General features: G+C 41.0%; 1 protein-coding gene and 2 non-coding genes across 7 annotated transcripts; 1 reads left to right on the top strand and 2 right to left on the bottom strand.

Annotated features, from left to right (window-relative positions):
- Nucleotides 1-2,201: 2,201 nt before the first annotated feature.
- Nucleotides 2,202-2,274, bottom strand: Trnam-cau. Its single transcript has one exon. It is a non-coding gene; the product is annotated as a tRNA-Met (tRNA).
- A 1,727-nt stretch (nt 2,275-4,001) lies between these two features.
- LOC118416953 lies at nt 4,002-4,167 on the bottom strand. The gene has a single exon (XR_004831293.1). It is a non-coding gene; the product is annotated as a U1 spliceosomal RNA (small nuclear RNA).
- A 548-nt stretch (nt 4,168-4,715) lies between these two features.
- LOC118416102 (serine-aspartate repeat-containing protein I-like) lies at nt 4,716-13,170 on the top strand. 5 transcript variants are annotated; one of them, XM_035821166.1, is made up of 7 exons: nt 4,716-5,169; nt 8,158-8,253; nt 8,484-8,579; nt 8,919-9,119; nt 9,792-10,091; nt 12,053-12,088; nt 12,830-13,170. In XM_035821166.1, exons 1-7 carry the CDS (start codon nt 5,167-5,169, stop codon nt 13,133-13,135), a joined length of 1,038 nt encoding a protein of 345 aa, XP_035677059.1. In that variant the 5' UTR covers nt 4,716-5,166; the 3' UTR covers nt 13,136-13,170. The 5 variants fall into 5 exon arrangements, with proteins under 5 accessions (XP_035677059.1, XP_035677060.1, XP_035677061.1 ...); XM_035821167.1 differs by having other exon boundaries at nt 4,719-5,169; nt 8,484-8,573; XM_035821168.1 differs by lacking the exon at nt 12,053-12,088 and having other exon boundaries at nt 4,728-5,169.
- The last annotated feature ends 6 nt before the right edge of the window (nt 13,171-13,176 follow it).

Here is a 13,176-nt window from a genome sequence, read left to right as displayed (position 1 = left end):
TCCTCTTCCCCCTACATCTGACCAATGACGTCCAAACAAATGTTCCAAATGTTTCAAAAAGATTGAGAGACTCATGCGCGGGATCGGCCGGAGCAAGTTGAAACATTTGGAACATTTGGACGCCATTGGTCAGAAGTAGGGGGGAAGACGACCAATCACGGCCTGGAGTATATTTGCAATATGGCTGCCTCTCGGTGGAAACGGTCGCGTCTGTGTGTTTTTGTGAGTATTTAGGAGTGATTTTTGTCTTCGTTATGACGATAGAGAGTAGTGCAAGCACAGCTATTGGTATGGTAGCTTTGTTCACGTGCTTTTTGTAAACGTAGTCACGACTTACGCATGTTGGTGGGAACAGATGTGCCTGAAGATTAGAGTTCGGAAAACAATCAGGCCATCTTTGTAGTTGTGTTTAGGTCTGCACATTATGTGACGCCTCAGCCATCATCTTCACTGTCCATCATTGCGCTGCGACCATAACGTTACATTGACAGTTTGTTTGGACTACGTAACAAAAGATTCACGACATATTTTACTGATCTCGCTTCTCTGCGTTCTGGGAACTGGGGACTCGCAGACTGGAAATTTGCATTTCAGTGGCGAGATGGAAGGATGGAATGTTGACAAGATGACACCTCGCCACTCTTGTTGTAGACGTTGTCCTCGTCACAACGCCCTTTCAATCTCTATCCAGAATGAGATAATCATTTTATCTGAGTTTTGTTTAACTTTGAGTTTTATTTCTTTGCCTCTGCCCAGACATGCCTGGGCCAGCCGACATTGTATTCCCATGGGCCTAACCTCTGGACTCCTAGCATATCACATGATCCAGTTTTCGCGGGAACCCGACGGATGTGGAGTGACAGATGATTTACTGCCCAGCTGCAGCGGTCAGGTCTGTGATTGTAATCATTGTAGCCTCGCTAGCAGGCTTACTGTTTGGGTCTTTCTTTTTCTCTTTATATACTGTTACAGTGTAACGTCGATGTTATATACTGTTTTCTAATTGTATGATGTTTTTCTTACACATGGTTTCTCAGTCTTGTAACGGAGTGAAGCTTTTGTGGCGCACGGTAAACTTTACAACTTTTTGTTTGTTTGTTTGTTTTATTTTTTGTTTGTTTTATTGGGATCTCCATTAGCGATACCACCGAAGTGGTACCGCTATTCTTCCTGGAGTCCGACACTTATAGATATATACAATAAAAACGGACTTAGTTAACTAAACTTATACAATTGATAAACAGAAAGGTAACAAAATTAACTGAGGTAACTTAAAGTAAACGTGAGAGGTCAGAGGTCAAATTAAAACGTCAGAATTATCGTTTGGTATTTGTATGTAGAAAATAAATATGAATAATGATTAACAAACCATAATTGACTTGAATGAACTAAATGAGCAACAGGAAGTAAGTACAGAATAAAGTAGTCGTGATGGTAAGAAAAATATAACGTGATAAACTGTCCGTAACTGAAAATAATATTAATAATAACAACATAAACCATGACTAATGTATTTACAAAAGGAACAGAATAAATACTACTGAAAAAAAAATACATGAATAGAAAAGCACCAGATTGTCTTTTCTTGTACCCTAAACATAATTGACAACATAAACTGTCTTGTCACCTTGCTACCACCATGTGCTCAGTGGTCCTGTATAGCTTTGTATACCCCAATTTTTTATCCTGTTTTTGAACTCTGCATAGTTTGTAGATGTGATGTTTCTCGGTAGTGTGTTATATGTGCATCTGTACTGGAAGGTCCTGGTGAGTGCTTTTGTTCTGGGTTTAGGTAAGGTGAACCCCCCTTTATGTGATAGTCTTGTGTTGTGGTTATGAGAGATGATGGTTGTTCTGACCTTGTCATATATTCCTTGCGGTTCCTTAACTGACAGCATTTTATGAAAAGCACAGATAGTACTGGTGAATAATCTCTCTTTAACTGTTTGCCATCCTAGCCTGGAAAGTAGGTCGTCAGAGCTGGTAAAAAGTGTAGAGTTGGTAGCAAGTCTGGCTGCACGGTTTTGCATGGTTTGCAGTTTATCTAATTGTGTCTGTGTTGTCGAAGAAAGGATAGTTAATGTTTACTATTTTCATTTGTAAAAAAAAAGGTGTTAAACCAAAATAATATGTTTTGGTAACCTAGATATGGTGTAGTTTGTGTAGTAAGAATATTTTGATAAAAAAAAATGAAAAAGATCTGCCCCGAGTGAGGATCGAACTCAGGACCTTGAGATGATGAGACTCACGCGCTGCCTACTGCGCCGTCGAGGCATCTGACAGAACGGGGGATGGGGTTTTGTGCGCGTGAAAAAGTTGCGCGTGAAAAGTTGCGCGTGAAAAATCTGCGCGTGACAATATGCAAATTAGCTGATTCCCAAGGGATTAAAAAAGTTTCTGCAGTTTTATACTTAAAGGCTCAAACAAAATGGCACAAAATGGAATTAAGTATCATATTGTTGCATTTTTGAGTACAAAATCTCAATCTGAGTGATTTTAAAGTGATTTTTAAATGTTAAGTTTTCACGCGCAAAAAAGTTTGAAATTTGCGCGTGAAACAATCTTCTTCAAAAAAGAGAAAATGAAGCTTCTAAAATGGAGAAAAGCCTCAAATTGTTACATTTTACAATATAAAACCTCATATGAGTAATTTTTCCATGTATTTCTGTCAAATTTAGGTGATTTTGAAATGTTCAAAATATGCAAATTAACCTATTCCCAAGGGATCTAAAAATTAGGGTTTTTTCAAACCCAAAATTCAGGTAACAGATGGGAAATTATATCGTAGGTTCAAATTTTTCTGCCTTAGAATTCCTTGCTGCACATTTTCTGACTTATTTCAGGAACTTTATTTTTCACGCGCAAATTTTTCACGCGCACGCGCATATTCTCCACGCGCAGAAAACCCGTTCTGTGGACTGACAGTTACGACCACTTCCATATTCTGTACGAAAAGCCAGGTAGATTATTTTGGGAAACTTTTGAATAATGGTTACAAAAGGCAATTTTTATAGTATTCTGACGACAGTCATGGTCTCAAATATGAATGCCATAACCTGTTTGCTGGACAATTTGGAAAGGACACGCTAAGAATTGTGGGAAGTGTGAAAGCATGACTGTTGTAGTAGCGTCATCTTGCGACCACTACTAACACTGCAACTAGCACTACTAATACTGCAACTACGATAAACAAATTTGTTTTTACAGTCTTCAACAACAAATCAACAACTTAAAATTAGACTATTTAGCCTGTGGCGTTAGCCCACAAAGTGTAGCGTTATCTGGTCCCGCTGCTGTAGTACTGGCCACTTATTTACCCTATTTTGGCCGATTTTTCTATGGTTCCGGGATCGGGAGGTTATGTTTTCACTGGTCAGTTTTTGGTTATAAGCAGAAAAGGGTCATAAAGTTTGCCTGTAAGTCTAAGTTAAGTATTTTCTACGATTTGATATTTTTTTATTTCATCCTCACCTATGCCCTCCCCAGTGACGCCCCACATCCCTGAGCCGCCACTTACAGTCATAACATTGAGGTTTGACAGTCATGAGTGGAACACAGACTACTAAGTACATTGCGTAACACAGACTACATTTTTCTCCATTTCGTAGGAATTTTCTAAAGATTAGCGGAGGGCTTCTGACTGTCGGCAGGCCTAGCGCATGGGGGCTTATTGTATTTAGAAGATCAAGACCGGCGGCAAGTAATAGTAATACTAGTACGTGCATGCCTTGACCAAGGTTGAATCGCCAAAGTAAAGATGCCCTCAGTGACGCCTTTTCTTCCTTAGCGAACAAAAGTTGATATTTATTTGGATGAAATTTTCCACAATGATTGTCCAGATTCTGCTATTTTTCAGACCGAAAACAGTATTTTGGAAGCTGCAACACCCTTCGGGGCCCCATCCTGACTAACTTGGCCGAATTCCAGGGAAAACAAGTAAACAGCGGTCTGGTGGACAAAAGGAGTGAATGTGTGGTGTACTTGCTTTTGGATTGTATAGGCGGGGGTTAGCGCGAACGCAGACCCCCACTATCATAAATTACGCAGCCGAGTTACCCGCATTTGGGGTAATCGCAAGGGTCAACCCAACCGTGGAGTGCAATGGTCGGGCCTCGCCCTGGACGGACATCCTTCTTGATCAATGTGCCATCTCTGCCAGGTAAGTATGACTCCCAATAGGCTGCCGAAAAGCCCTGTCAAGAGGCAGCTCAATTCTTTGCATGGCTGTCTTCGACACTTTCAGGTCTCCGGTGAGTAGCTTTTTATGTTCTCTGGATATTTTCCTTTGTTGGTTGAACAAAGATTGTTTTAAACGATTTTTCTATAGCGATTCACGGGTAAAGCGTTCGGAAACGTCTGAAATTGAGGAGTATAAAATCACATACAATCCCAAATAGCTACGCGAAATTAGGTTAATTAGCATAATCTATGCTCACTCGTGACGTCATTGGTTGATTAGCATAGGCATGACTAATCATTTCAACCTTATTTTGCTAGGGGACGCTTCTACAACTCCTCAGGGAGCAATGGTAAGGTGAAGGTAAAATGTGATGCATCTTGATAGAGGACATCTACCACCACTCAAAAATTGTCGTTGGACCGTCGTGTGTTGCTGTGATTAAAAAAAAAAAAATTTATATTTAGTCGATCGCTGCTTGAATGCAGAAAGCGATCGGATGATTAAAAAAACGAAAATAAGATATAATTTAAAAAAGAATAAAGGAAAATAAAAATTAACCTAAAAGAAAGTAAAAGTGTACCGGACAAGAATGACGATTAGGAATATCAATTTTGTAAAAAAATTCCATACATGCACTCGAAATGCGTATCCAGTCATCTATTTTTTCGACCGATAACTGTGGTCAAGTATAACAAGCGTGTTGGCCCTGACATCTGTGCACCCTTGTCACGGGAATTAGTTTTTACCTTGGACAGAAATAATCACACAACAACAAAAACTACGACCCTCCACCCCTCTCTGGGGACTACATCTGGTACAGCCCTCATATTTCTAATATTGGTATCTGGGGATATCCATTTCCTGTGGACTATTTCGGGCAAGCCGCCCGTTTGGAGGTGTTCGGGACCGCTGGAGCCAGGGACAGGACTAAGGGAACCTCTATTCTCTTTTCTTTCCACAAGCGCGAACAAAAAGCTGCCCTAAAGATGGTATGTCAGACACTTCTCTTCAGTGCTAACTTATGTCATAATAATATCTTTTTCAGCTTTGCATCTTTGTACGTAGAAGTAGCTGATAATGACTATGCTACTGGGAGGTGGGTGCCCTTCAGATATGTCCCCCAGGAGGGACAACTGACTTGGGGTCGAAGTGAGAAGACCTAGTACTTCGGAGAATTTTAAGCATATTGTTGTCAAGGTTTAGAACTTTAAGATTTTATTTGCAGTCCTTATGATTGGTGTTTTGCGTGGTTTCGCATTATCATAGTTTGTTAGAGCTTGTCGTAAAAGACTTAGGGTTTGGGAGCAGTGAAAATTGTTCTGCAACTGATGCCCCGTCGTGTTGTTTCGTCAGCTGCCCAGCGGCGTAAATTTAGTTCCAGAAGTCCCCATCAACGATCGTTAAAACTGCTGCCCTCATTCCAAGTTTTATTCATAACTAGTGTTAGATTATCGTTTGATTGCTATTAGAAACCGTCTTTGTACATATTTTCCCATTGGATAGCTATAATAAACTCGGGACCGTTCTCGGTTTCGCGTTGGACATAAATGGCACGGGGGAATAATGTGAAGAATGTCGGATGAAGCAGAAACGGGCGGATCCCTCCGAAAAAAAATCGCTCCATTTGAGGGCGTTTCGTAGGGTCAGGCCACTAGCTGCTATGATGTATTTCTGTTCAATTCACCACTACAATTAAGTTGTCATTGGATGACATATGCCCGCTGCTGGATGACGCATGCTCCCTGGTGTGGCACTGAGAGATGTACCCTAAACAAACTCTCCACTTGGACACGATAAAGGAAGTAAATTGAACATCTTTAAGAAGAAAAAGGTCAGGATTCTAACACCATGGTGACAATAATACATTCGTCATAACAATCACCCACGGGCAACTGACGCGTACGTACTCATGGAGTCAATATGGATGTAAGCATTGAGAACTAGGCTAACTACGTATGCTCCAAAATAACAAAAGACGTTCGACTACGTTCAGATGTGATTTTATTGGCAAAACACAACCGCTGATCGTCAATATGTACATAAGTTGTTTATGTGGTCATACGATTAACGACTGACGTATAAAGATCAAATTAAAACAAGAGCGTTTTCTTTTTTTTTTCGGCACGAAACGCCGATATCTGATACTTTACAAACTAGACAGACGATAAACGGCCTTCGCAGTATGCTAATACGTGATGTTGAAAACTGCAATGTCGGGACTTGAGTCTGGTCCTCATGTATAACAAGAATTTCCTTGCCGGAATTTTTCGATACGTCAACATTTTACTCCAACTTGTATTGTTCATTTGTTATTAATGCTGAATTATTTGTTGATACTATTGCCCATAATTTCATCTACCTTTACTGTATAGACTTGGGATTTTCAGGATCAACGTAAAACATTATGACCAAACCGCAGTATTTCTGGCCATCTGAAATATGTGCTACTACTTCTGGCTTCCAGCCATGCTCTTTGACCAACTTTGAAAAAATGATGATTTGAAAGTAGTCCGTTTTCAACGACATAAAGCTTTTGAGATGGTTTTGTATTATAATGATACAGTTTTTGAGACTTTATATCCGTACACAAAATAAAGTGCTTTCCAACAAGCTTTCGATCAGTCCTCTGATCCTTCTCAAGTTGTAATTACCCAAAACCTAAGTCGCACTTCCGGAACGTTTTTTGTGTACGGATATAAAGTCTTAAAAACGGTATCACTATGTTAACTACCGTCACAGATGAACTTACATTCAAGTATGGTTTTGTATTGTCGCTGTGCTCCTCAAATCCTGTAATCCCCCTTTAACAAATTAAACAAACAAATAAGAGAGTTTGATAACATGAGCAACGCCCAAAGGTTATTCTTGGGCATTACCCGTTGTAGCATATGACCTCTCCCTGCCAAATATCGCAATGTATGTAAGAAACCGTAATGTCACCGTGAGAAAGGCCAAATACTGTAAGGTCACGGATCTATACACCAGATAAATGCAGGAGATGTAAATTTGGAAGAAATGGAATGTTTTAACACCAGGGATGCTACGCGTCAGACAGATTAGCACGTCAACCATGGATACCATGTGACCCTGATCAACCGCTGGTGGTAAAAAAAGAACTGTTTCTGTAGATACCGAATAGTTATTGTTGGTAACAAACCCACAACAAACTACAGTAAAACGATAGCTCTCTTTTCTATCATCTAGTAAAACTACCTTCGAGGTGCGGAATGTGCTAATATGGCATGTTTATATATGTTTTGTGATGAAAAGTACTACTTTACCACAATTTTGAATTTCAACTCTTCATTTGAAATTTCGTCATCAAACTTGTATATTTCTTATAGACTATCCTCTCTTTTAGTGACAGTGCGCCGCATATCATCACGCCAGTCATAGCCTTTGCTCTAAATTTCCGTATCTCTTCGGCACAAGCTTTATGGTCAATATTCGCCATTGAAAGCAAGACTAATATTCTTGAGTACTTGTACCGCTCACTGTTACGTAATCAAGGACATATACGACATCATGAACTCCTTATCGGACACGGCATGTTTTTTTTTTTTAATTATGGAAACAAACCCTCAATCGAAATACCCAAGGACACATTAACGTCCTTGGAATATCCATGGATCTAATTTAGTGTTTTGATCACGGTTGTATATGGAGAATATAATAATTCCTGTAAATAATCAGCTACGTTCACTTCCATGTGAAGCGAACGTATAGGTACATTGAACTACGTACTATTCTGATCTTTCATCCATTCCAACATTGTGCGCACTCCAGCAATGGGGCGTTCGCCATATGGTCTTGACACGCACGTAGCTGTGCCATATGATAGGGTTATAGTGTGTCACAAATAAAGGGTCACAAATAAGTAGCGATGTGTCTGTAGACACATTCTCAAACCACCTCTACCAGTGTAAGTACCATTTCCATGTTTGGATACTGATTACTAAGTATTTGTTCCGAAAAAGGGCGATATCGACGGTTTGGATCCAGATCTCGCGGGCTTTGACGAGAAATCCAAAGAGGGAGGAGAAGGAGCGAATGAGTTTGAGGAGGAGGACGTGGTGATATGAAATGACATTAATTTACTATTAGTTGTAACCTTCCACTGTAGTTTTAGTTTAGAATAAAGTAGTTCTGGTAGGACATACTTGACATATTTCTTGCAGCATGCCCCAAAGGAGACGTCGTTATTATGCCATTTAAACTTACATAAACATGGCCCAATTAGCTATTTATATAAGGGAATGTTTAAAGTCATAAAGTTTTATTGTACCGCACCTTATAAAAAAAGGATGGTGACATGATAGAGCCTGACCTGGAAACCACACAGGACGTCGAGTGGGAAAACAGGGCGGAAGACACTGCCACTGACCTGAATGGGGTAAACGTACGCCTTACGCACTGTAGTGTAGTGTAGTGTAGATACAAATTGCAGTAGTGTAGTGAAGATACAAATGACAGTTATGACATTGTCTACTCTAACGTCACAAAACTGATTTACAACTAAGAGGGTACGAATAGGTCTGTAGGTAGATTGCATGTATTTGGATTCCATTCTAGTGTCGGAATTGTTAAAACAAAAAGTCCGGCATACACGTATTCGTGTCGTTAAAAGTAGAGGGGTGTTATCACAGTAGCTTGTAGTGACGTGTTTTGCCCATAGGGTACTAGTATTTTAACGAACCTACATACAAATGGAGAGCTTTGTGGTAACATTTTAATATAGGAAGAAGAGGAGGTTTCAGAAACACCCTATATGATCCCCGAGGGCCTCCATGATATGATACCGGAGGGAATGATCGAGTCTGAGACAATGCAGAAGGTAGTACAGATGCAGCTTGATATCATCCGCGAGGACTACGAGCGGGTTGAGGAGTACGAGAGCACGTACGAGGAACGGGTGGCGACGGTGGTTCTGGGAACGACGGTTCGGGCACATTTCGGTTGTCTTCGTGTCTCGTCGGAGTCAATACCCCCCTCGAGCCCAGTCTGTCGTAGCTAGAGCGTGTCCGTTTTTCCCTAGCCCTGTGTGGTCATAACGTGAACCCCAAGATATATTTTAAGGTGTATTTTCTCCGATAATATAACTTGAAAACCCTATATCAGTATGAATCTTTTCTCGGGCTTTTCTGTGCTTGGCACAATTCACAGTTGCCAGGCATAAGTCAAACCCCTGTCACTGTAGTACTTTTGTTCGTCATGAATGCACTACCTGAATGCTTTTAACACTTTATTACTATCTTTTATTGGTCCATTTTCAGGTGGTTATAATTAAACCCTCTTCATAGTGTAGATGTTACGTCTATAAGCAATATACGATCACTTTATACATTAAAGCATGGTTTACGTTATCTTGAAAAAATGTTAAAGATACGTCGACCCAAGCTCAATACGCGTACGTGTGTACGATGTGAAATGTAAGTTAAACAGATTGTCCAACAATTTGTAATTGATGTTACGTCGTGTCCTGCACTTTGTGTATAGCCGGTGACACAATGTGAAAACACGAGAAATCATGAACTGATGCAAGCAATCTGAAAGGTAACTGTCTAACAAATTTTCAAAATATTTAATTCTTGCCTATCGCAATAATTAACAGGCAGACAAATCGACAAAGGGCGGTTCAAAAGAAGATCCAACAAAACCAGTCGAAAAGTCTGTAGAAGCCGCCAAGAAAGAAGCAGATACGGAGTCGACAGAACCTGCAGTAAAAGAGACAGAAAAGAAGGAGACGGAGCCATCTAAGAAAGGGCCCGAAACGAAGGCGACAGAACCCTCTAAGAAGGAACCAGAAAAGAAGGTTCCAGAGCCTTCTAAGAAAGAGCCGGAAAATAAGGATGCAGGACCTAAAGCTAACCCGGCGGCACCCGTAGATGGTGACGCCAAGAAAGAGGAGAAGGTTGTAGACCGGTCCCAGATTCTGATTTTGTCTCTCTAACTTGTTCATGTTCACTATCCCACGCTATGCCTATCCTTTGAAATTAACATTACGTTCTTCGTGTGATGTTTCTTTGGAAATTGCCATAGGTGGATGTTCAGTTTTACAGGAACGTCTGTATCGTCTGCTCTTTGTGTAAAACAATGTAACATGTTATAAATTATTATCCTTGCCGTGTTGAAATCACGTTGCTTGATAAGGCATGCGCATGGTCTTGTGTTACACAGGCAAATAGCATGGAAACAGTCGCATGGTGTGCTTGCATGGCTGTTTTAAAGTTTATTGAAAGGATAAAACATTTATTACACTCTTAGCTTTTATCACATATCATTGCGGCAATTTACTGTTATCCATGTTAAACACATTTGCTTTTAAGTATAGCGTAGCAAAAGCTGAAAAAGCAATGGGCTGACGATCTATCACTGAGCATGCCTTGAAAAATGCGTTCGGTATCTTTTTCCAACTTGTCTGAATAATCCGAGTCAACCGGGTGTTGGAAAAAGGACCTGCACAGATTTTTCAATGAGTAACAGATACTGCATCTGCGCAACGGTTCTGTCAGCAAAGCTCTGCGCATTACTTTGGCCAAGGAGGTTAACCTCCTTGCTTTGGCTTTCTCGCGTAACATATATGAGCAACACCATATATTTCAGTCTCACGCCACGCTATACGCATGCGCTGTTTTCCAAGTCATTGTGCACATACGCTGTTATGGCTTTCTAATTTTACCTGCAGCGCTGCTCATGCAAACCTTTACACTGATTCACCTTTCCAAAAGAAAAGCAAGGAAACTCAAGAGATGTTTTGCCGCCAAAGAGTCATCGCATCAAAATACGGCAACTACTTTTGTAAAGTGTCTGTCCTGACAGATCTAGACTTTTGCCCCTAAAGTCGCGACGTTAAATTTCACGTCAGAGAAGTCAGAGAATCACTTGCCGCTTGAGAGCTCTACTAGAGACCATGGGTTCCATGTACAATAACTGGTAACGTTCAATTCAACATGATTTGTCGATGAAGACATTGCGGTAATACGGTACGCCAACTAACAGTTATTCAAGCAACTTTCCAAAATCATACTCAGTTGCTTGAGTAACTGTTACTTGACGTTCAACGTGACATTTATTTGTTCTTTCTCTAGGCCGATTCACACTTCAGCGAATAAACAAATGTTACCTCCAGAATGTCTGTTGTTTTGTTCTGTTTCTTATGAATATCACTGTTGATACCACTCGCTTACCCATATGTCGGAGACAGAAACGCCAAGGTAACACTGATCAACTGGGCTCTTGACTGAGGAAGGAGAAACGCCCATACAAAGGATGGATAGAATGGAATATAATTTATCCACTTGCCGTACTGACTCACGTGTGTTTCTTTGTTCAAGATCTAGGATACAACAACTTGTTCACCACCGATTGTTCTACTTTTTATCATTCAGTCACAGTGTTAACGTAACAAGCACATCATAGCGCAGATGTCTATGTTTGTGCTGATGGTACTTGTACAACGTGTCTGCAGAAGAGGAAATACCCGTGAACATTTGATGGTGCGTCAAGAATGCCAAGCATGTCGCGCTCCGAGTCATCACCAAGGGATTCACGTACCCTGTTCACTAGCCCGTCCCTACCTTACACTAGTCACTGAAATCGAGAATATTCAACTTTTAAATCAAACCCAAACGACTACAACCTCCAAATGTGCGTAGCTTGCTGACGGAGCCGGTGAGAATGTATTACTAGCCTCTACCGACTCTCCTAACGTACTATTATTGACTCTATTTGTCCAATTTCTACTATTTGACCAGCCATCCACGGAGCCTGGTAGAGGCTATGTATTACAGAAATTGCTAGCGGTTGCAAAAACATCCGCTCAAAGCGCATGTATGTGCGGAACTCTAACACTGTACTTTCTGCCCCTGACAGGCCGATGCAGAGAAAAGTACGGGCACATCTGAGGAGGTAGGACATGAGTCATCAACGTGACGTCTCGCACCCATGGTGATATCGTGGTGTCTGTCTCACTGTGAACTGTCGTATGTTTCAGAACACGTCTCCCGTCCCCTCTGTGCGTGCTGTGGTCGTCCGTTTCATTGCGTGTCTCACAGACATGGACGTTCTTGTAAAGTTAACAAATTCTGTTCAGTTCTTACTACGATTCTAGACAACAGTACGTGTCCCTGCAAAGATGCGATGTTCGTCCTGTCCAAGGTCATAGCTTGTTTCCCCGACGATTGTTTCCGCCATGTCACTGACACTGATCACTTAAGATTTCTTGCGGACTCTTGGAAGTTCGGAACTTTTCATTGGCTTTGACGTCAATATCTCTAGATCGAAAATGTTTATCAAGAAACAGTGCAAAGGAAAGCACACTCAATTGACGCTACGTTACTGTACAATCAACAAAAAATATGAAAATTAAGACACAAGTTTCATTGCAATTTTTACATCATCAAGGTCGTTAAAAATCTAAAGTGACCAGTGTTATATCATGTATCGACTTCCGTTAAGTTTATATATTTGTACATTCCCTGGGTCTGTAACTACCTGGGTCTGCGTTCCTCATTGTGAAATCACAACTAACCCATCTAAATATATACATTACATACAAGTTAAAAACAAAAATAAGTGTGTAGCCACTTGTGCGCGATGTCAATGAAGGATACACCCTGTAACACCTTCTACCTTATTTTGATCTTCTAGGTTTTGGGAGCTGCTGCCAAGAAGTTCGGTGCAAAAGCCGAACCGGCGAAGAAAGATGAAAAACCGAAATCCAGCCTTGGGCTCAAAAAGGCACCAGCTGGTGCAAAACCCGGCGAAGAGTTCCATTTCGAAACCTCGAAGGAGGCTCTTACGGAAGCCGAGAAGCAAAAGAAGAAGCAGAAGGAGCTTGAAGAAATGCTGAAGAAGGCTCTTGAGGAAGCACGTCTTGCGGAAGAAGAAGCCCGCCGCCTGGCAGAACTCGAGGCACGACGCAAGAGAGAGGAGGAAGAAAGGAACGCGCCGTGAAGAAGAAGAAAGAAAGCGCCGCGAGGAAGAGGAGAGAAGGA

Source organism: Branchiostoma floridae, chromosome 5 (assembly GCF_000003815.2).
Source record: "Branchiostoma floridae strain S238N-H82 chromosome 5, Bfl_VNyyK, whole genome shotgun sequence".
In the NCBI taxonomy this organism is placed as follows: domain Eukaryota; kingdom Metazoa; phylum Chordata; class Leptocardii; order Amphioxiformes; family Branchiostomatidae; genus Branchiostoma; species Branchiostoma floridae.
This window is presented reverse-complemented; position numbering and strand designations above follow the sequence as displayed.

Coding starts and splice junctions, on each gene's coding strand:
- LOC118416102 (XM_035821166.1), top strand. Junction 8,580..8,918: donor CTGACCTGAATGGGGTAAAC/GTACGCCTTACG, acceptor ATTTTAATATAG/GAAGAAGAGGAGGTTTCAGA. Junction 10,092..12,052: donor ACGCCAAGAAAGAGGAGAAG/GTTGTAGACCGG, acceptor TGCCCCTGACAG/GCCGATGCAGAGAAAAGTAC.